This window comes from Rhineura floridana, chromosome 13 (genome assembly GCF_030035675.1).
Source record: "Rhineura floridana isolate rRhiFlo1 chromosome 13, rRhiFlo1.hap2, whole genome shotgun sequence".
NCBI lineage: Eukaryota > Metazoa > Chordata > Lepidosauria > Squamata > Rhineuridae > Rhineura > Rhineura floridana.
The window spans coordinates 39,963,208-39,987,069 of record NC_084492.1 but is presented as its reverse complement, the minus strand read 5'-3'; the positions used below and the strand labels follow the sequence as shown (position 1 = coordinate 39,987,069).

The following is a 23,862-nucleotide window of genomic DNA, read 5'->3' as shown; positions in this document are numbered from 1 at the left end:
AACCTCCTACCCAGGCAAGGCTGAACTCTGTTAAGGGACTCCCAAGGACTCCTCCAGGGCCCTGCCCTGGGGCCGGGAAGGGCACAGAAGCCGCCTACCCCTGGGAGTGGAACCTGCGGCTACCCGGCACTCCCCCTGCAAGGACAATGACAGTTTCTGAGCTGCTGCTTCCCCCCCCTTCCCTCCACTGCACAGACTGCACAGCTATTCCTGGAGTCTATAAAAATCATTTCTCTAAACACCCCCTGGCTGCAGAAATAGCACTGCCAGGGTTGCTATTCTCAGGGAAGGCTTTCCTTGTGTGATCCAGGAACTTGGGGAGAACAATTGTCTTCAGCTCGCTCTTTCCTCCCCCCACTTCCTTTCTTTGCCATCAGCTGCCGGTCCTTGTCGCTGGAACTCATTATTCCGCAGTGTGGCGACTTCGCACGGGCTGCCGGCCAGTCACATAGCAACTGCCAGCAGAAGTGCCGGTGGTGCTACCACCTGATTCCCAGCACCGCTGTGTTGCCCCATAGAAGGCAGGTGTGGTACCTGGTCCCATGGTGGCCTCTCAGCAACAAGGCAGAAAGAGCCCCTTTGTTTGCTTACACACACACCCCAAACCCAGCGGTGGTGGTTGTCTTTTCAACACCCCTTCTTCCAGAGGGACACCTGCTGGATGTTAGCACACTCTGTTCAGAGGCTGCCCGAGGAGACGTCTGGGGACAAGCAGGCACTCTCCAGCAGGACTTTGCAGAGGACAAAAAGGAAGGTGGTAACAGCAGGTGCTCCTGGATTGGGCCTTTCACTGTGGGGAAACTGATGCTCATTCTTAGGAAGCCGGGGTGTGTAGGGGGAGATGAAAGCTGGACAGGATTGTAGCAGCCCTTGGTCCCAACATCCATACTGTGGCTAAAGGGAGCAACCCTCCGCCTAGCTTCTCCTTCCTAAACCTACGGGAGTGGGAGACCTGTGCCCCCCCCACCCGATATTGCTAGACTACAACCCCCAAGAGCCCCAGCCAGCATGGCCAATGGCCAGGGATGATGGGGGACGTAGTCCAACAGCATGCAGAGGGCCACAGATGAGCCTCATCCCTGCCCTAAACTGTCCCAGTCTTCAAGGGCAGGAAAAATGCAACAGAACAGCTGTGCAATCAGTATCAGCTGACAAACCCAACTGGGGGGGGCATACTGACCTCAGAGTGCTGGTTATTTTCTCCCCATTCCCCAGGCCGTGCTCCCAAGTGAACCAAACCACACATCCACCCCCAATGCCCCTTTGGCTTGGCCCTTTCATCGCCATTCCCAGCTGAAGTACTTTTACCTCCGTTTGCCTACATTTTCCCTGTTTTCTCCACTGCATGCCTGAGATTGCAAGCTCTTCACTTATGTGACTGTGTGGAGGTGTGGGGAACCTTTTTATTTATTTTTATTTATTTTATTAAGCTTATATACCGCCCGACTAGCAACAGCTCTCTGGGCGGTGAACATTAAAAATACAATAAAAATAACACAAAACTGTACAGTCTAAAATCAAAATATAATAATTTAGAATTCACAGGAATTAAAATGCCTCAGAGAAGAGAAAGGTTTTAACCTGGCGCCGAAAAGATGACAGTGTCGGCGCCAGGCGCACCTCCTCGGGGAGACCATTCCATAGTTCGGGGGCCACCACTGAGAAGGCCCTAGATCTTGTCACCACTCTCCGGGCTTCCCTATGAGTCGGGACCCGGAGGAGGGCCTTCGTAGTAGACCGTAGAGTACGGGCCGGTTCATATCGGGAGAGGCGTTCCGACAGATATCGTGGTCCCGCGCCGTATAAGGCTTTATAGGTAAGTACCAACACTTTGAATCTGGCCCGGAAGCATATTGGAAGCCAGTGCAAACGGGCTAGCACAGGTGTTATATGCTCAGACCGCTTAGTTCTTGTTAGCAGTCTGGCCGCCGCATTTTGCACTAGCTGTAGCTTCCGAATTGTCTTCAAAGGTAGCCCTACGTAAAGCGCATTGCAGTAGTCCAGACGCGAGGTTACCATAGCATGTACCACTGATGAGAGGTCCTCCTTACTCAGATAGGGACGTAGCTGGGCTACCAACCGAAGTTGGTAGAACGCATTCCGGGCCACCGAGGCTACATGAGCCTCAAGTGTAAGGGAAGCGTCTAAGATGACTCCCAGACTACGCACCTGTTCCTTTAGGGGGAGTGTAACCCCATCCAGGACAGGGTATATATCCACCATCCGATCAGAGAAACCATTGGCCCTCCAGCTGTTGCTGAACCACAGTTCCCATCAGCCCCAGCGAGCAAGGCCAATGGCCAGGGAGGATGGGAGTTCAGGAACATCTGGAGGGCTACAGGTTCCCCACACCTGGTGCAAGGCGAGGGTGAGGTGCCTTTGGCCATCCAGGTGTTGGACTGCAACATCCATCTTCATTGGCCATGCTGGCTAGGGTGGATGGGACTGGTAACTCCCAGAACATCTGGAGGACCACAGACTGGTGGGAGATCCACACACGCCGGTGAGACACTATTAATACTGCTGCTACTCCAGTTTAGGATCTGTCAAGAGGCAGGGAGCCCTGCAGTGCTGCAGCCAAGTTTGCAGCATGCAAAGTGCCCCACAGTTTCAAGGAAAATGATTTGCATGAAGTAGGTGCAAGGGTTTCTGGACTGTCAAGACCTCATTCACTTCCCAAATTTCCAGCAATCAGGAGTTGTTACAGAAGACGACTGCACGCTAAGAATGGGAAAAGAGTTTCCCTCCTAGACTCTGTGGCCCTTTCTTCACGACAGGCCTCAATAGAAACATCAACCGGTGGAGTGATAGAAGAACTGGCCCAGCAGCAGCTATGGTTTTGTGCCTGCCCTCGGATTTCATTCTATCATGTACGGAAAACATGGACACCTTGGATTTTGCCTTGACTGTTTCTAGGCAATGCAGGGAAGGGGTGAGGGGCTGACTGGGTGCATGCCTTGGACCAATGAAGGAGGAGGCCAACTGAGTGGTGGCCTTGAGTGTCCCTTTTCCAGCCACCACAAAAGAGATGGGATAGTATGAGGCCTCCTCAAGTTCCACCACACCTTTCTGAGGTATAAACGTGTTGGTCTGATTTCCTGGAAGTGAGAGCCATGGGAAAGGTTTTAAGAAATCTACACAAACTTTCCTCTGCTGCATTCACAGTCCAAAACAAGAGCAAACAGCAGACAGGAATGCTCCCATGAAGGGCCCGTGAAGGACAGAAGAGGCCCCACTTCAGTTTCACTTCACACCAACAAGAAACTTCCCATGAAAAGCAAGGAAGAGGGTGCAAAGCAAGGGCTTGCCTGAGTTCATAGCCAACCAGAGATTCCAGCAGCCAGCCAGGGACTTTGGGACTCACAGATTGTGCTCCTAGCCACTATGCTCCACTAGCTCCAAGTCGGACTCCTCCTCCATTGGACCCCGCCAGGCGGGGTAACCGCACCCTTGCCTATGTGTGAAGGCACATTTTCCACATACGACTGTTTTTTCCTCATTAAATTTATTGCACTGACTGATCTCAGAAGCAGCTCCAAGACAGCTCTTATTCTGCTGTGAGACATCCTTGAATAAATGTCCCACTTTGGCAAGAGTGGAATCTCTGCAAAGGCTACCCACGGGAGCAAAGTTCTGGGCAGACAATACCGTAGCCCCAAGGCCTTTCTGCTCCCTGGCACTTCTGAGGCCAGGGGGCTCCAAGGGCTCCAGCTGCTCTGCTCCCAAGTTCCCCATTCCCCAGGAAGCAGTGGCACAATTCTGAGGTCGTGGTGCACAGCGGTGGGGGTCCTCTGATCCAGTGGCCCTTGCGCCTCCCTACGGAAGGACCTCAATCTTCTTCTCAAGAGTTTGACGGGGAAAGAGGAGCTCTCTCATGATGCTGTCGAGCTCCTCCAAGGCCAGCTGTGCGTGAAGCACAGTGACCTCATCTAGTTCGCAGCGCACCACAGACTTCAGCAGGCGGTAGAGATCCAGCAGGGCATCCCGGAGAACCTGGGGGCAGGGAAGAGAAGAGGAGAGAGGCTGACGCATCGGGACTTAGCGTGTGGGGTGCCTGTGGACTATTTGGATCCTCTGTCCATACGCTGAACAGGCAGCTGCCAGGGCACGGAATGGGAGGGATTTTCTTTCTGAACACTAAACAATGGCCAGCCAGGTCTCTGCCTTGTCTTACAACATTTCCTCTGTAGTTTCCCATTCTTTCTCCAAAGGATCCCACAGCCAGAAGACTGCCAGGGTGGGGTTGCAGGGGAATGGGTATCTTTCCAAATCTCTCCAGTCACAGCCAGTCTGTGGGACAGCCAGGTAATCCCACCCAGACAAGCCTCCCATCACGGCTCAATGCACCTGCTGTCAGTCCCGCCTCCCACTGCGCTAAGAGCAATCTGGCCCAGAGCTCTTGCAGCAACCCCGTTCGCCGGTAACTTCCCCAACACAACAGCAGCCTCCCTTGCATTGGGCAATACGCTCCTAGAATCTGGAAACAGAACATCTTGTCTAAGGAGCTCACGGGAGGCTGCCTGACAAATGCTCACCTCAAAGACAAGACACGTCCCTGTGCCTGCAGGTGGCCCCTCATCCACACACATGGCAGATCAAGGACTGGCTACTGCACAGCTAGCCTTTGCCCCTATCAAAGGTATGATACCACTTCCTTGCCTGTGGCTCCCTAGGAAAACGTGGCCCGCAAGAGAGCCTTGTGCCAGTTTTGGAGATCCTCCTCTTATTTCTGGGAACAGCTGAAATCATGATAGTGAACTGTACAAGGAGGCTTGTTCCAGACCAAGGACCGGAATTGTATGCTCTCTCCAGTGAGGGCAGGAAAAGAAACACCTGTCAGAGGGGCAGAGTTCTGTACGAGGTCCCCAAAAAACCCTTCCATGCCCAGGAGCCATTCAGCTGCCCAACCAAACACCTGAGGTTAAAGGGCTTCCTTTGTAAGGAATCTGTCAGTCAGTCCTTTCAGTTAGGTCTGTTTCAGAAGATCCTGGTCCCCAGGGCAATTTTAGCTGGCCCCTCGTGGGTCTGTCAAATTTGTCAAGGCGTGGTAAAATATTCTTAACAGGAAAGAGAGAGGAACAGCACACACCAATCTACGAACCTCCGTTGGATTTTGTATCTAAGGACCCAGCTCTGCCTGCATGGAGGGGCTCTAAATGCCCACACCTGAGATTAGGCTGTGCAATGAAAACACCCACGGCTGACCCCTGGACTACTATATGAAGAAACAAGTGACCTTGGAGAATGCAGAAAGTTGGCCACCCACAGTATACAGTGTATGCCACTCTTACTCCCAGAGAGAACAGGTTGGTATCCAAGAAAAAAAAAATACAGGAGATTAATTTCTCAGCTCTTTTTTCTGGCTGAATTCACATCACAAGACAATCTTAGCAAAAGGTGGAAGAGACACAGTTTCAGGGAAGTGACCCTCGGGACTAATCCCTCCTATCAGTACAACACCGGATGCAGAACACCTGCATCTCTTCACAGAGCTACCTGGTGGCAGGTAACGGACAGAGCAAAGTACCACTGACATCACAGCTTGGTCTTGGGGATTCCCAACTTGGAAAGATCTAAACAGAGGGACTTTTTTGCTGTGAAAATCGGTGAGATAAAATAGTGGAAAGTTCCTAGCCCTTTGAATGCAGGAAAAGCAAAGAAAGAAAGAGAAAACAGAAAGCCATTAAAAGCCAGTCGCCTGTCCCGGTTCTGCAGCCGGGAGACTAGGCAGGGGCAAAGTTGACAAAAGTGCAGCCACGACAGTACTCAAGGCAGAATAGCAACGTATGCGCTTGGACAGGTCAAACTTGCCAAGGGGGCTCCTGCCCTCACGACCTCCTGAGGTGCAGAGCTCCCCACAGCTCAACAGGAAAAGAGCCTGCTGGCAGGAGGACACAACACAGGTCACAAGACAAACTGCACCTGAAAACTTCCCAATTTAATTCAGCACGAGCTTCTGCAGGGAAGTTTGATGAGAGAGACAGCAGGAGCCAAACGGTGAGCCTGGCCAGCAAGGGGTGTGCTTGCAGAGGGCTGCATTTTTCCCTGGAAGGCAGTTGGGGAGGGATCTGTGCATAAATGCCCTTTTCATTTCAGGGACCTGGCACTCAGCCTTCCGCCTGTCCATAGGTGGCAACATGAGCAACGTCACCAAGACAGGAGGACTTTAGCAGGTCTCTCAGCACCCAGCACAGCCAGCCCATCTCCACTGGGCTTGGCTACGAGCAAAGGCAGGAAGAGGAAGAGGGGAAGGAGAACAGAGACCACAAGCGTCTGGGCCTTCTTCTAGAAGTGCAACCTGTCAACAACTGCCATTAGCAAGCAAGCCAAATTGGTGGTCCCAGTCCCCCAGATGAGTGTGCTCTTGGTGAAGGTTCCTTGGTAACCCTCCTTAGCTAGCTCAGGGCGGTACACGGTGCTAGAACAGGATGTGGGAGATCTGGGCTCAAGCCTAGCTGTGAGGCTGCAAGAGGTCCCTGAGTGCCTCTCAGAAGCTCTACATCAGCCTGCCCCGTCCCAGAAGGTTACAGCAAGGTACGGAAAAGGAGAGGAAGGCTCTCCAAAGACTCCCCCCATGAAATGAACCACCGATTCGGAGATGCTGCCTCACATCTCAAGACACCACGCCTCGCACACAGTGGTTTCCCCCACTTTACTGCAAACCCCAAGGGGAAGGATATTTTGGAGTGGAGCTGGGTTCTGACAGGAGAAGGCCGTTCCTTCATCAGACTTAAGAGCAGCCATTCAGGGTTCATGGCCTTGGAGCTGCAACAGCCCTGCGAAGAGGCTCTGTGCCGACACATTGCCCAGGCAGGTTTCTTCACATGCCATTTTTGTTATACTCCTCTGTGGATGGGGCGCTCTCCAGTGTCCTGCCAAGGGAGATCTCCTGGAACCCTGTCCAGGGCTCCTGGCCTGCGCCTGGCCGACAACGCCAAGGCAGCTCCCCCTGCTGCTGCAGCTGCACTCCAGAGCTCAGGCTGGCAGCCTGGAGAAACCACATTGGACAGCAGGCCTCGCTCTCCATGGGCAGCTTCAGTACGAGGCGGAAAATTCAAACGCTCCCAGCGGTTCAGCAACTTGCTAATCTCCTTCACACCTGCATTAGGTTTTGGGGGGTTTGTTGATTGTTTTAATGTTTTTTCACATTTATTTTCAACCATCCAAGCAGAGGCTCCTTCTGAGTAACGTGCATCTCTCACTCTTAGAAGGAAGGGAAAGGTTAGCCAATGCCACAGTTATGGAGGTGAGAGGCAGGGAGGGACTTTCAGAAATAAAGACCAATGTGTGGCATTCAGTGCCAGTCCTGCTCAGAGGAGACCCAGTGCAGTTAATGCGCATGACTAACTTAGGTTCTTTGATTTTCATGGGTCTACTCTGAGTAGGACTGGCACTGAATTCCACCAAATATGTTTACCTGTTAAGGAGTAACTGGGGAAAACAATTAAATCTAAAAAAAACTCTTCCCCAAAATACTCCTGCCTGGTGAACATCTGAACATTTTCATTTCCCAGCTGATACTTTGCAAACACTTGCTTTATACCTGCTTGATAATGTTAGGAAAACTCTGCACATGTACATAAGTGATATAAGATGGGCTTGGTATTGGCAATCTAGTAAGTACTCTATGTGTGTGGGTACACACACGAGTTCTTCCTAAATGTCTTATTTCCCCTTAAAAATTGCAAGGGGAATGATGCTTCCCACACTTTCAAAATTTCTGGAAGTTTTCCCATCTCCTTTTGAGTCACTTACAAAAGGTTTGTTCCACCCCACCCCAGTTCTCAAGGACAACAGCCCAGCAGCAGCAGCAGCAACAGCAACAGCAGCAGCAGCAAGGTGCTGCAGGGGGTTGGACTCGATGGCCTTATAGGCCCCTTCCAACTCTACTGTTCTATGATTCTATGTGGCTGGGCAGAGACCCCAGCAGGAAAGGAACCTCCCAGACCGCTATGGTGCTTCCAACCTGGGAGGGACTTCACCTTGGAAGGGCACCAGTCAGGTTCTGGAAGGCCACACCTTGCGTTGATTGCCTGCAGCAGCAATAAGAGGAAAGCAATTCTCGTAATCTTTTTCTGGTGAGTCAACAACAATTGCAAATGGAGTCCCTGCTGCTCAGAGCCGGATTCTCGGATGGAACAGGCCATGGCGGTCTGAGCCCTGCCGCAAGGAGGCTGCCCACACAGGGTGAGGAAAGAAGCAGACTTCAGTCTGCTGCTAGTAAGCTGTAATTTGTTTTGTGAAGGATTCCCAGCATGTTTTGACTGTTCCTGGATCTTACTCTGAGCAAAAGACAGTTTTCGGGTGCTGGGCTATAGAGAAGGGAAGGCCTACCGTGGAAACATGCTGGGCAATTCTCATAACATAAATGGCGGCTTCTTAGCACCAGCCTCTTCTTTTGCTTTTATTCCGTTTTCTTTGGTGCTATCTGCATTCCTGTCCTGCTCACATAGGGCACTTAAAGGTCAGAGGCTGCCTCTAGGCTGAGGCACTGGGGCACTGGCTCCAGAAAGAGATGGGGTGCATCTGTCTCCAGGCTCAGCCACAACAGCAAAAGAGCCCAGGCCACAAGGCACGGATTTAAGATGGGAAGCTCACCTCCACGGCTCTTGTGCTGAGGCCACGCAGCAAAAGCACCACCACGTGGACAGCCGCTCTCCGCACTTCAGCCTGGTGGTCGGTTTTCACCACTGTTGTCAAACACCAGGTCACCTGCCAGACAGAGAGATGCATGGGCTCCATTAGGACAGGAAGAATGCTTTGCCCATCCGTGGTGGTCTCTGGGCTGGCAGCTCAAAAGCAGGCTGTGCGGCAAAGCCAAACATGAGACCAAAACTACTTGTACAACACCAGAGCACAGGAGGCAGAGAAAACACTGCAAGGGCATGCACTGAAATTACATAGGAATACAGGGAGCTCCCTTATACTGAGTCAGGGCACTGGTCCATCCAGCTCATCATTGTCTGCACTGACCGGCAGCAGCTCTCCAGGGTTTCAGACAAGGGACATTCCCAGCCTCACCTGGAGCTGCTGCTGGGGATTGAACCTGGACCTTCTGCAGGCCAACCAGGGGCTCTGGCACTGAACTATGGCCCTTCCCCTCAGACCACTTGCTGAATGCTGCAGTAAAGAACCAGAAGGTTCAGCAACATGGGAAGAGCTTTCTTCCCTCCTCTTGCTGGAAAGGAAAGGGTCAGCGATACAAACTCCTGTGCAAAGGCAGCAGCCGCTTCCTTGGAGACTTATTCATATATAGAGCCTGGAAAGGGGGACTCTTGTTTCCTGGCCCCTAAGGAGGCCCACACTGCAGGCTCGGCAATCAGTGGAGCAGCCTCTGCCCTGCACAGCGGAGTGTCCCTGGGCAGCCTCCTTCGTGCACCTGAAGGGCAACACTCCCTGCTCCCCCTCCACAGCAGATCCTGCTGAATCAGCTGGGACTGAGCCTGCTGCAGAGCTGGAGCCATCCCTCTCCCTGCCTCACACACAGGAAAGAGCGGCTGCACAAATCTGCACTGACCCTGCCCCCCCACACACACATGGTGCTGGAGATCCACAAGAGCTACAGCAAAAGCCGGGCTGCTGCAGCAGAACCATCATGCACAGCTCCTGACACCGGGAGAGCACCCACACATCTTGCTACTCCAGCTTCAACACGGCCGGGGGGGGGGGGAAGCTACTCAGTGGCAGAGCACCTGCTTTGCATGCAGAAGGTTCCTTGTTCAATCTTGCCAGGTGACATCTCAAACTAAAACAATCTCACATAGCAGATGCTGGGCCTCTCTGGAGAGCTGCTGCCAGTCAGAGTAAACAACACTGAGCTAGATGGACAAGAAGTCTGACCTGGCAAAAGTCAGCTTCTGCTGTCCCCAGCAGGCTTCCTTCAAGCCTGATGGTCACTTTAACTAGTTACCCCAAAATGTGTTTTTTAAAAACCAGATTAGTTTACTCACAGACACAGAGAACAAAAGGGTGATCAAATTGTGGACTTCCTCTCCAGCCCATGTGAAGCCTTCCTTGACGCATGCTCAGCGCCACGCTTAGTCTCTACAGCTCTCATCTCAGCATAGGGAGCCACCTCGGACAGAGTTACACCTTTGGCCCATCGCGTTCTGCCTTGTCTACACAGGCTGGCAGCAGCTCTCTGGGGTTTCCAACGGGGATATGCCCAGCTTGCCTGGAGATACAGGGAATGGAACGTGGGGCCTTCTGCAAGCAGAGCAGGTGCTCTGCCACTGAGGTGCAGCCCTTCTACTCCGGAGCTCCGGGAGAGGAGGAGGAGGAGATATACTGATATGAAGAAGCAGGAGAGGCGGGGAAACTGTGGAAGGACCACCACTCACTGGTAGAGCATTTGCTTGGCAAGGGAATGTCACATTAACCCTGAAAGCCTGGAGAGCCGCTGCCAGTCAGTGAAGGCAGTACTGAGCTGGATGGCCCAGTGGCCTGACTCAGTACAAGGCAGCAGGTGTCCCTGAGGTTGAAAGAGAGATGCACAGCTGTGGATGTGCTGCCCCTGCCCTGCCCGCCAGGGGTTGTGGCTGAGGGCCTGAGCCTTGAAGGACTCTACCAGCCAGACTGCAGGGGCTTAATGGAAGGCACCCTACTAGTAGCAAGCACAAGCAAACGAAGACACCCTTAACGGGAGAAGGCAGGGTGAAGAGGCACCTTGAGGTCTCACGTGACAGCTTTTACGTTTTCTGAAGGAAAACAGCCTGTGAGGCTGCTGTATGACCACCTCCCCCAAGCTGGTGCCCTCCAGATGTTTGGAACGACAGCATCCATCAGTCCAAGGATCATGTCGCTGTGTTGGCGGGAGTTCAAAACATCTACCTGGGCAAAGGCTGCTGTGTGTCCAAGGGTCTCTCACAGGCCAAAGAGGCAAAAGGTTGCAGTACCACCTGAAAACACAGCGTTGGGGGCATGGCCAGCACTGTGCAAACCCCAGGTTTCCATTTGGAGCCGGACACATTTGCCGCCTCAGTAGGCTGCCATGCTCCAGGAGTAACAAGAGGGTGTAAACAGGTCCAATACCTCGTGGAGCACAGAGCCCAGCTGAAAATGAAGCATCTGGCACAGCTCTCCCAGGTTGGACAGGCTGCTCGCCCTAAGGGTGCTGTCGGGATCTCTTACTCCTCGCAAGAAAGCGTGGATCAGGTTGTCTCGATGTAGGAAGACCATGTCTCCTGCAAGGGTAAGGGAAAGAAAAGGGCCCAGGCTGCTTAAGTCACTCACCTTTTGCAGAACAGAGCTCTGTGCTAGACAGAAAGAATATACAAAGGGATACAGAATGTAGTAAACATGTACTCCCATGTAAAATGTATACAAACTCTGGTTAAACAAGAGTTTGAGGGGTGGGTGGGTAGGGGGGCAGCACTGTTGATCTCTCTTGGAAAAAAGGGGGCCTCTCCAGGGAGGGCGCAGCGAGAAGGGACAAGGGCACATGGCAATCCCAGGCTTTCGACAGGCTGCCACCTCCCCTCCATCAGGGCTGATTTTCCAGCTCACATGTAAGCCATCAGACAGTGCAGCCACTGCCTCTGGATGGTAGAGAATGGTTCTTACGGAAGCAGCAATGTCACACAGTCCAAACAATAAAGCTGTGCTAGTTTAAACTGAAAACTTATCTATCACATGGCAATGAGCTGTAGGGCCAATCTAGAAGTCACCTTAGCCAGCAGTGCTCTGCTATCAACCGATCAGGATGACATGCTTTTGCGAGTGCTCACAGCTGACGGTACACCCGCCCATCTGAGTGCACAGAAAAAGACACCCTCCTCATGCAACCACCCACCAGCCTGTGGCTCGGAGCTGCAGCTGTCGTGGGCATGTGGCCGTGGCTATCTACAACGCAACACCCATTTTCCTGGGCTCACTTCTGGCCCCTAATCTCTGGGCAACTCCCCCATGAGGCCAAATCATTCCTCGGCTTCTGGTGACACACACGCAGCAGTGACCCCAGAAGTGTGGCTGACTGTGGCCTCTCTGCAGAAGGGCCCCCAGCCAGCCCTAACTAAGGGAGAGAGGTCTCCGATGCATTTATTTACCTTAGTGATTCTTATCCCACCTTTTGAACAAGTTACCAGGATGGCTAAGCAGGCAGGCACCAAGAGGGGCAGAGCTTCTTATCTCCCTACATTCCCTTTCTCTGCCCACTCACTTACTTAACTCCCTACCCCACTTTCACCCCAATTTAATCTCCTGGGCTGCCTGCCACCAATTACGCCCCCACTCCCCATCCTTACTACTTTTGACCAAGTCCTGCCTTGCCCTGTCGATCTCGCTTTCAGTGGCACCTGCATGCTATCCAAGGCAACAGTGAAGCCCCTGCTGGTTCCGGGGCTCACGGCAAGGCGTCGTCGCTTCTGCCTCGCTGCGTGCCTCCATTAGCACACAGCTGGCTCTAAATCAATGAACTCAAAGCAGCAGCTGCTTCCTCCCCTAATACTCCAGAGAAGTGACTGCCGTCGCTCAGAAGCAGAGGATCTGCAGAAGGTTCCAGGTTCAACCCCCAGCATCCCCACGTTGGACTGGGACCCTGGAGATGCACGGCAAGTCACACTTGTGGACAATGCTGAGCTAGATAGGCCAATGGTCTGACACAGTGTAAGGCAGTTTCCTGTGTTCCCTATGGCAAAGGATTCTCCGAGGGTTGTCTGATGAGGCTCCCAAGCAGATGCTTGTAGATTCTGGAGCAGGTTTTTCTCCCACAGAGAGAGAGACACAGAAAGAGACAGATGCTACGGACAGTGCATCTCGCACTTCACGCAGAGGGGCAGCACTGCTCACTCAGATGCAACAAGTAGCATCTTACTGGACACATGGAGAGCTGGTAGCGCAAGATGCTCCTTCTTCTTCCAGGGAAGGAGCTGCCAGCTCGGACTGGAGAGAGTGGTTTCAAATTCCGGCCACGGTACTGCTTGCCTTCACTTCTCCATCCGTAAAATGAAAGGAAGGACACGGATGGAACGCTCCGGTCCAGCCCTCCTGTTCGTTGCACTCAGTCCAGATCCAGAATACTGACATGTGACCGGCTGGGCAAGCCATAAAAGCAACAAACGTCCTTGGCATTCTGCAGGGAGGAGGGGAGGAATCGGCCATATTCCTGTGCCTCAAAATGATTGCTGTGAGGATGCGCAAACCCAGGACTATGAAGAACCATGCGTGGAGAAATGCTGCCTTGCAGTGTGCATGCAACAGAGGGGACTGTGGCTGTCAGGCGGGTCCCAAGGGCCAGCAGGCAACACCAATACAGTGCCAGCATAAGAGTATAAAAGCTTTCTTTCAAGTTTCACAGAATTATTAATCAGAACAGAGAAGAAGAGGATACACAGACAGGATTCCTGTTTGTCCACTCAGAGGCCGCAACATACCACGTGTATTAAAAGCAGCAAAAAAAGGGAAATCTAGAGTGATCACTCCAGGCCCCGTTCCTTTATTTATGACACGCAGCAGCAAAGGGCAGCAGTTCAAGCAGAAGAGCTTGAGGGGCTTTGCTCTTTGGCAGCCACCCCTCCCGCTACTAAGTGGGGCCAGCAGGGTGTGCAAACTTGCTGCTCTAGGAATATGTCTGGGGGTGGGGGTGGCAGGGCAGGATTGAATGAAGGCTTATTCAACCATTCACACTATAACAACAGTTACATGACAGACCATAAACACTTCTGCAGCGGATACACCCTGGTGCTTCTTGCTGCACCATCCGGGCGGACTCAGGATGAAAGAGTAATCCCCTAACTTCCATTGCCTCTCCAGGCTCCCCCTGAATTCCACAGCACACAATCCCCCTTGGCCTTTGTCTCACCTGCATGTCAATGGGACAAAAGACACACACATTTGCATCTGCCCTGAAGGGGCTTCAGCCATGTGGAAGGTGGAGAAGGAGAAGAGGTATCCAGGAAGGGGATCTTCCTGGCCTCTACTGTTCAGGCACAACCTTTGCTCCATTCTTCCAGGTGTGCTCTTGAGCTAAGAAAAACAAACCCCTCAAATACTGTGTCCTGAACAACATATGCACGGTCAGCACAATTTCACAGATTTGCTTCCTCTACAAAAATCCTCAAATGCAAAGATGTATCACTGAATACTAAAGTCGGGATCATTCAGACCATGGTATTTCCGATCTCTATGTATGGATGTGAAAGTTGGACAGTGAAAAAGGTGGATAAGAGAAAAATAAACTCATTTGAAATGTGGTCTTGGAGGAGAGCTTTGCGGATACCATGGACTATGAAAAAGACAAATAATTGGGTGTTAGAACAAATTAAACCAGAACTGTCACTAGAAGCTAAAATGATAAAACTGAGGTTATCATACTTTGGACACATCATGAAAAGACATGATTCACTAGAAAATACAATAATGCTGGGGAAAACAGCAGGGAGTAGAAAAAGAGGAAGGCCAAACAAGAGATGGATTGATTCCATAAAGGAAGCCACAGACCTGAACTTACAAGACCTGAACAGGGTGGTTTATAACAGATGCTCTTGGAGGTCGCTGATTCATAGGGTCGCCAGGACTTGAAGGCACATAACAACACAACAACAAATAATTCACTTTGCTGCCAAGGAACAGAAGCAGCACAGAAGGCGGCTGAACAGGTAGGATGTGACCAGCACAAGCCACTCTGGCCTCTTTGGATACCAGCTGCTTTCACACACACGTTTTCAAGCAGCCAAGACTAGAGTGGTAGTAAACTAATGGGGGTGGTGGGTGGGGAGACACCTACTACGCTGAAGAAAATCAGCTTGCATCAGGCATAACTGTTAACACTCCTTGCTGGGAATCACGGTGTGCAATGCATCAACTCAGTCAGAGTGCCAGGAGCATCTTCCTCCCAGGCACTCACAGGCAGCTATGGAGGTCTAATGATTATGACTCTCACCTACTAAAGCAGGACTTGGCTGTGAGGATCAGGGGCTGAATGAACAAAGCAGGCCCCCTGCACTGTGCAGTGGATGATCCCTGAATAAGAAGAGGAAGTATCTTGGCTGACATCCTGGGGGCAAGTTCCATGCACTGAAACTCATTTGATAAAGCAAATCCTTCAGCAATGCTGGGGGGGGGGGAAGAGTGGAGGGAAGTAATTCTTTCCTCCGCCCCGTGAGTAGATATGAGGCTTCAGAGGGACACATACAGGCTACAGTTCTAGTTGCCTCCACTCCACTCCTGAAGTTACACACAAAGGGGGTCAGGTTGCGTAGATTCCCTCCCAGCTGACAAATCTCAACTTGTCTTCAGCCCTCTGCTGCCTGAAGAAGAAAAGCTGCTTTGTAATGAGGGCTGACATGAAAGCGGCAGAAACTGTTGCAAATCAGCTGTTCCCACCCGGGATGCAGAGCAGGAGGACTGCTAATATACAGGAGGCAGCTGTCGTGGTCACACAAGGCAGCTTGGCACTCCAGGGCAATGGCTGCAGGCGAACTCTGGCATGCCTCCAATGTACCTGCTATGTTGGCAGCTTCCATTGGCTCCCCTCGCCCCAGAAGAGCCTCTACAGGTTTCCTTGCCGGAGGGTGGAGGTGATGAGGAACTGCCGGAGGGCCAGGAGTGGGAGAACTGGGAGGATAAGAAGAACCCAAGTTCTTGTTTCAATTTTCTAAGAGTCCAGGCAGGTCCTAGGAAGCAAACGATCACCTGGAAAGGCCAGATATTGCACGGGGTGGGGGGAAGTCAAGCCAAATTATTTGGTTTCTTTGTCCAATAAATAGGTCTCTCCTGTGGTTCACTGCAGGGCTCTCTCCACGGACAGCAGATGTAGAAGGGAAGAGCTCTGCACTCTGGCATCTGAACTTCCTGGCGCCAGGACAGAGCAAGGAGGCCACAATGAGGCCATTAGCCCTTCCAGCGCCAAGTTGTAGCATGGAAGCCGGTGCAACTCTTGCTCCTCTGCTGCTATGAAGACAGAAGATGCGTCCTGTAGAAGGTGGCACTCAACCACCCCATTGCTTGGAAAAGGTTTTCCTCGCCAGAGAGATGCCAACGTCCAGAACTGCTGCCGGGTTTTTGCCACAGCCCTGCAACCATTCAGAGGAGAGTCAGCCACAAAGCAAATCTCAGAGACGATGGAAGGAGGGGGCTGAAAAACCCTGGGAGTTTTAAGAATAAGGGATACACTCTTAAATAGTGCCGTAGTGCTGGAAAATGTAAAGACATACAAAGCACTTTGGTTTAATTTAGTCTATAAATAGACAGGCTAGTCGGTGCATGCCAAATAAGGGACTGCGCTGCTGGCAGGGGTGCAAGAACCCGGCTGGGCTGGAGCAGCCACAGCCCAGGAAGAAAGGAGACCACCTTGGCAGCCCCAACAGACCCTCACTCAGATTTAGCAGCCCCCCTCCACACACACAGAACAGTACGGCCAACCAGTGGCAGAGACACACACAAGAGAAGAGAAGATGAGTGTGGTTTGGGGGTGGGGAGGAAGGAGAGAGTCCAGGGGTTGCTGTGGGTCGGCAGGGGGGGGAGATGAGCCGCAGGTCTTTTTCACTGGGGCAGGGATCTCCTGCCTCATCTTTTTTTTAAAAGTAAAAAATGCTTTCAAGGAAGTTTTCCCTCTGGAAGTCAGCCTAAGTTTGCAAATTTACATATACATTAGCATATGCAAATTTGTATCACAGGCCAGTGCCCCGAAGTCCTCCAAGGACCTAGTGATGCTCTCCCCCTTCCCAGAAAAACCAGGAAGCCAGTCACTGCACGTCTAGGTGGCAAAAGCACTTCCATTCAAGGGTTTAAAAAAACAAAAACGACTCCTAGGAGATTAGTAAGAATAAGCAATGGAAGCCCGGCAGCCAGGCAAAAGACTCTTCCTAATGTTTGGCAAGACAAGGCAGGACAGGGGCCTGAAGAGCACTCTGGCTTGGGTGGGGGGAAAGCAGGAAACGCACCTTGAAAAGAAAAGGAAAACAGAGACAAAAAAAAAGAATAAAGGCCTGAGACACAGGGGAGCAATTATGCTATTATCTTTAAAGAAAGGGCCCTTTGCCAGCGGTGATCAGCGAGCCAAGAGAATTTTCCAGCAGGTAGGATGACTGAGTGCACTTCCACCTTCAAGAAAAAGCACAGCACAAACCAGGTACTGAGGAGGAGCGGGAGGGGAAAAGCAGAGTCTGCTCCAGCTGCTGCTAAAAGGGCCACACACCGTGACGGGGAGCAAACCAGAAGCGCCCTGGCGAAGGGTGGGCTGCTGTGGAGGGGCTTCCCCCACCCCTAAAGGGGCGCAGAACCTGAGACAAGGAGGAATCTGAGCTGGTGTCATCTGCGCTCTGTCTGAAGAATCCAACAGCAGGTATGCCTGTGGACGGGGTTGCTTGTGTGCAACCTGTCTTCCCAAGATAACCATGGAGCAAGACCACATTCAGGACCCTGCTCATAAAATCACGGATCTGCCAAAGGAAACAAAACCTTGGCATAGCTTTTACATATGTGCGCACTTCAGCTTGAAAGGGTGTCCATTAATTTCAATGGATCTACTCCGAGTACGATTCTTGGTTACATCCCACTGTGTTGTATGCTAGCTGTTGGAACCAGTCTTGTAACCAGGGGGTTAAATGCCAAATTTCACAGGCTGGAGCCTTGTATCTTCAGAAGCAAACCTGTTTGCTGCCCTGGGCTCCTTCTGGGAGGAAGGGCAGGATATAAATTAATCAAATAAATACATAATTTAGCTGCCACGGAAGCCAAACCGAGGAAGAGACTGTGTGGTCTCCCTCTTCCTCAGCTTGGAGACTTAAAACCTGGTCTGTTAGCCACTTTCTGCATGAGACAAACAGGTGGGATGCACAGACGGAGAAACATCTGGACCAGATGGAAATTTAATGAACAGTTAGGCTCAACACAGATAAAACACAGTAAGGCTAAACTAGCCCAGCAGGATTTGCACCTCTAGCAACAGCAGTGGGCAAAAGACTTAATACAGCTGTGGGGGCACCATCAAGACTGGCTAAAGCTGGCACCTGCCCTCACCTCAAATTGTGCAGAGGGGCACGGATGTCACCAAGGAGCAACCACTTTAACAAACAAAAATCCTTAAAGGAAAGAAAAAGTGCGGGAAAAGTCAGTCGCTCACATGCCCAGACAAGCCACAAAGCGCCATCCTTACAGGAGCGCGAGGCAACACAGCAGCCAGGTTTCATAATGGTGCCTTGCAATAAGCAGGTGGGCAATTTCTGAACTTCCATTTATGAGGAAATGAAGCAAAGAGAAAATTAATAGTGCAGTTAAATGCCATGCACAGATTCAACTGCAACTCCAGGCCCAGTTAAAGGAGGTGACTCATTCCCCCCGACATGCCTAATTTCCCTTTGCAAGGGCAGGGCATCCTGCGTTATTTAAGCCTGTGCCAGAGGACCTGACTCCAGAGCCAGGGGAGGCTGACTTCTGGGTGGGTCCAAACGGCAGCTTCTTCTGCTCTTCATTTAGCACTCAGGCCCCAGAAGGGTGGAAAGCAAAGATGCTGCTGTGGGAGATAAAACAGGGACCTTTTTTAGCATGGCTCTGCCCAGGTGCAGTATGCTGCCTGCCCACACACTGGCCCAAAGAGACAAAGCTGTCAGCACACACAGACTGTTGGATGCCAAGCTACCAAGGACCACCGCGCCACCACAGCTCTTTGGCACTCTGCGCCTGATGCGGCCAGTTGCAACCGCATTGAGCATCAGTCAACTCTTCCTGGGCAAGAGTGACTGAAAAGCCAGCACAGGCTTCTTCAGAGAGCCACACACTCTGGGTAAGAAGCTCCCTGGAGATGCAAGAACACTGACGATGCATCGCGAGAGAACATCCCTGTTTCACAACAAATCTCACTGAAATAAAGATGTGCATACACACAGCTAGAGGAGCTCTGGCACAGAATTCTCCGTGGGAGTTGCAAACTCACCCAGTGTTCGTGTGATGCGCATCAGGGCCTCCCCCACTTTCATCCTGGTCTCAGCCATCTGTGTTTCCTGTATGCCTGGCTGAGCGCCCCCATACTGGGCTAGCAGGTGGGGCAGGACTTGCTCCGGGAACGCATCCGACAGCAGGGCAACACCTGGAGGTCAGGAGGAAGAGGAGCACCAGGGAGTGACATATAAGACAGGCTTTGGCAACCAGTGTGGTGTAGTGGTTGAGGTGTTGGACTACGACCCGGGAGACCAGGGTTCGAATCCCCACACAGCCATGAAGCTTCCTGGGTGACCCTGGGCCAGTCACTGTCTCTCAGCCTCATGAAAACCCTATTCATAGGGTCGCCATAAGTCGGAATCGACTTGAAGGCAGTACATTGACATTTATTTTTGGCAACTGTGCAGGGCAATGTATTTTCACTAGTGCCTTGGCATGAATGGCATTTTGAGCCCTTCCCCAGCTCTCCAATTATAAACCCAGAGGGGAAGGCAGAGGACACATTGCCACAAAAGGAAGGAGGAGGGATTGACAATCAAATTCACAGAGAGGACTTGGAAGGGTAAAGGAACATCCCCAAGAAAGGGAGAACAGGTTAAGGTGGCCTTTCATGGCCCACCTGGATAGTTATTCAGACATTCTGCCCTTGTCCAAAGGGATTTTTTTTATAACAGTCTTATAATTGCATTACCTTATACCAGAGGCGTGGATCTTCTCTCTCTCTCTCACACACACACACACACACACACACTCACCCCCCCATGTTATTAAATTCCAGCTCCCATCAGCCCTAGCCAGCATGGTCAATGGTCAGGGTGGTGGAAACTAGAGTCCAGTAACAACCGAAAGAGCCTCACATTTCTTAGTCCTGCCTTCTACAGTTGGCACAGGGTGAACTTTATCAAGTTAACACAGTTCTCTTGCAAGCTAAAAGTGCCAGAACAAGCTCTGAAAAGGGAATTCCAACACGTCTGGCAGAGCTGCCCGCAAGGCAGAGAAGCTGCAATGCTCTTGCTTGGCACTGCCACCAACAAGACTAGACAAGGGGGCAGCCTTCGCCAACCTGGTCTTCTCCATATGCTTTGGACTGCAACTCCCATCAGTCCCAGACATGCTGGCTGGGGCTGATGGGAGTTGTAGTCCAAAACATGTGGAGGGCACCAGGTTGGAGAAGACTGCAGTAGGAGATATTTAACACTTCAACTCCCTCTCCTGGGGGCAGCTTTGCCTGAAAGTCCACATTGCCAAAGGGGCAGCTGCATTTGGGTGCAGCAGCAACAAGGCGGTAAAGTTCTGGGGGTCGTTGGAGATGAGTTGGCAACGATGGCCTTCATCAGCTGCCCTCTGCAAATCACAAAGGCAGAAGGGGCACTACCGAGAAAGGTCAAGCGAGTCTCTGCCTTGGAAGAGGCAAGTTTAGCCACGGGGAATCAAGCCAAACTTCAGCCTGCAGAAGGTAATTAGAACTGGCGTCGCTCTTCAGAGTGTCCTCCTAGGAAGCGCTGTGCGTCCTGCAGCCTTGTCTCAAGGAGCCATGGCAACGTTCGACCGACCCTCAGCACCCCCATCCCCACGGCTATCACTTTACCTGCCAGGCCAATTACAACCTCATTGCTTCCGTCCTAAGTGCATCCCCTCTCACAGTCTGCCAGCCCAGAGTAAACAGAAGGGAAAACGGGCTTTGCTCAGGTGGAAGCTCCTTCCTGCCACCTCAGAGCCATCAGAGCGGTAAAAACAGCCCAGATCCCACTGGGGCATGCCCAGCCCCTTCAGCTCCAGAGCTGCTCCCGGATGGCCAGCAGGCACAGGTTATGACCTCAACTCTTTCAGCTGATGCTGTGGATGTCGCTGTCTTTCACAGCCCTTTGATCTCCACCTCCAGGACACCATCAGACATGCCTCTAGGCACAGGAAGAGAAACTGGAGGGGGGAGGAAAGATGCCTTGGTGATTAGAAGCAGCAGGTTGTTGGGAAAATAGGAATTAGCAGACTGTTAAATCTGCAGTGGGCAATGTCAGCTGACGTGGGGGGGGGATGCGATGAGGTGTTGAAGGGGCTCCATTTGGGAACTCAAGCACTGGCTTCCTCTCCCCAGGGCCTGCTGTTATCTTGCAGCATCACTCCCAAAACACTAATGGCACCTCTGTTCCTTCAGGCTGTGCTGATCCAATCACTCCCACCGGTGAGTCAGCATCAGGGTCAGCAAGGGGTAAAGGGCCACTTCCACCTTCTCTGAGGGGAGGCAGGAGGCAGCTCCCAGCCCAACAACAAGGCAAGCCATTTGCTAAAGAATTGGATCAGGGGAAAAGCTAACTGGGCTGACATTAAGATGTTCACATCCCCCCTCTTTGCCCAAGACCCATTTCTGCTGCCAGAAGATGCCTCAGGGGCATTTTCATTCATAACAATAAGTTAACGGTGAATCCTTTATGATGCCACTTTGAATCGAGGCCACAACCTGTGCCACTTCAGGGACTGTGTGACCTTCTTTAATCACATCTGTCTGCACTAATTGGAAATATAATTTATATACACGTTTATATACAAGTCCACTACCTGAAGAATCCTACATGCTGGAATAATTGTTCTTCCCAAAGTTTACCTCGATTAACTCTGGTCTCAGAAAGACTCTGCTTTCTCCTTATCCAGACTGCTTCCTTTGGGCCAAGCCAAACGAAGAGCCAGCTGGTGAGCGAGTTGCCCTCAAAGCTTGGGTCCCAGGCCCTGGCAGCGCAAAAGGAAAGTCACAGTGGAGGCCATCTCTTAAACTGGCAAGCAGGAGTACCCCCAGGCCCTGGGGCACAGGAGGCTCAAGCCCAGTTCAAAGGCCTGGTCTGCCCCCCGAGCGGCGGGCAAAGGCCTGCAGCACCGTGGCAGAAATGCAAAACACCGTCTCCCTGGCTACCACTTCGATCATTCCACAAGCAGAGAGGGGGCAATAAGCCCCCTTCTGTTGATCTGCAAAAAGAATGTTTTTGTTTAATTTCTTTTAAATTTATTTACATTTACATCCAAGGAGCTCAAGGCAGCATACATTGTTCTTTCCCTTCCCATATTATCGTCACAGCAACCCTGTGAGATAGGTTAGGCTGAGAGACTGTAACCGGTCCAAGGTCACCCAACCAGATTCTCATGGCTGCGCAGGGCTTTGAACACAAGTCTCCCAGCTCCAGGTCCACTACTTGAACTGCTTGCTACACATGAGGAGGAGGGACTATGTGCCTGTATGTGCATGCATGAGAGACTCTGGGGTAGCCACCCCTCCACATTTCCTGCAGAAATCACCGCTTTGGGCACTTTCAAGCTCCTTACAGTGTAAAGCAGAATTCCATTTCCATGTTTTCTTTTTTACTGTGGGCCCATCACAAAAAATCCAACATGGAATATGTGCGAACAATGGCAGATTCAGCAAACACATCCTAATTATAATTACAATTAGTTACTGTGGCCCAGACTGGCTCAAACCTGCCAATGTCCTGGTTCTGAGCTTTCCCCCTATTTCTTGTGAGAACAACCATGTTACTCATTTCCGGCTTGCAAAGCGATGGGCATGTAAAGCTGCAATGAGACAGCAAGACTTCCACCGGGGGGGGGGGGGGAAGAGACGGGGATGGGGGCGGTACATCTTTGCAGATGCCAAGCAGTGAGTCAGTGGCAGAGGCTACCTGGCCAAGACTGAAGCCTGCTTCTTCTCAGCCCCTCACTTAAGCCGCAAACAGCAGAGGCTGGGGGTTCTAGAATGAGTGGGGGGCATTTGTGTGATGGCAGCCAGATGAGTATCTGGGAAGAAAGGGCAGAGGCATAGATGTGACACGGCTGCCCCACAACTTAGCCTCTGCCCCGCATTCTCCCAGGCCTTGTGAGGCAGGGCTGACTTCGCTCTCGAAGTGGAGCTTAGCGCTTTGCTTCTGACTCAGCCCCCCACCCTCTTGCCCGGCAAAGCCGCCAGCATTCATCTGCGCCCTCGCAGCATTGCTCAATGTGCGAGGAGCAGCACTTGACGTGTCACCGATGGGAGAGCCACTGCAGGGCATAGAAGAGCCCTTCACACGCTCAAGCCAACACAAGTACAAGGAGGAAAAAGCAGGCAGAGAAGGCTCCCCTTCCAGCTCCTTAACTGCTGCAGCCAGAAGGGCAGCTCCCTCCCTCCTGAGCCAGGGGCTTCCCAGCTGCCCTTTGCAGAAGTGCACAGAAAAGGTGCAGCATCACTGCCTCCTCCTCCTGACACTACTGGGAGATTATTTTTCACCCATTAATCAGCCTCCTCGCCAGAACGCTCCCTCTTCCCCTGCACCCGCACTGCTTTAAAGAAGTGTTGTTACCCATCCTCAGCCCTTGGGATAGTACTGGCATAAGAATCTGGATTATTATTAATTTCACTGCACCGCAAGGGAGGGGAGCTGGCTCGCACCCAAATGCCTCCATACACTTCAAGGGTGCCAAGGAATCCTTAGAGAAGGAACAGGGAAAGAATCAGCATTGGGCTGAAAACAACAGAATGAAATTCAACAGGGATAGATACAAAGCTCTACACCTATGAAAAAGAAACCAAGTGCACAGTTATAAGATGGGGGATACTTGGCTCAGCAATACGACATGCGAGAAGGATATTAGAAGCTCAACAGGAATATATACCGCAGATCAGGAAAGGCACCACCAGGGCCAAGAGGACGCCAGGTTGGTTAATCAGCAGAGGCAAGGAAGCTACTCCCCTGTTGCAACAGCTCCACTGGCTGCCAATTTGTTTCCGGTCAAAGTGCTGGTTTTGACCTACAAAACCCTATACGGCTCAGGTCCAGACTATTTGACAGATCGTATCTCCCTACATGAACCTGTCTGGGATTTGAGATCTTCAGGTGAGGCCCTTCTTGTGTTCCCCACACCTTTGCAAGCACATATGACGTGGACACGAGATAGGGCCTTTTCGGTGGCCGCCCCTAGGCTGTGGAACTCCCTTCCGAGTGAGGTGCGATCAGCTCCCTCCTT

At 51.8% G+C, this 23,862-nt stretch overlaps 1 protein-coding gene across 2 annotated transcripts in view; it reads right to left on the bottom strand.

The window, feature by feature from the left end:
* Positions 1 to 1,505: 1,505 nt before the first annotated feature.
* The window catches only part of TANGO6 (transport and golgi organization 6 homolog), a 52,499-nt gene continuing 30,142 nt past the window's right edge, over positions 1,506 to 23,862 (bottom strand). Inside the window, exons 15-18 of one of the 2 annotated variants that reach the window (XM_061594209.1) lie at positions 18,872 to 19,024; positions 11,032 to 11,183; positions 8,599 to 8,712; positions 1,506 to 3,993 (exon numbers count right to left, since the gene is read on the bottom strand). In XM_061594209.1, coding sequence (XP_061450193.1) covers positions 3,817 to 3,993; positions 8,599 to 8,712; positions 11,032 to 11,183; positions 18,872 to 19,024 — 596 coding nt within the window. In that variant the 3' untranslated portion in view covers positions 1,506 to 3,816. The remainder of the gene's footprint in view (positions 3,994 to 8,598; positions 8,713 to 11,031; positions 11,184 to 18,871; positions 19,025 to 23,862) is intronic. The other variant, XM_061594210.1, reaches the window with a different exon arrangement.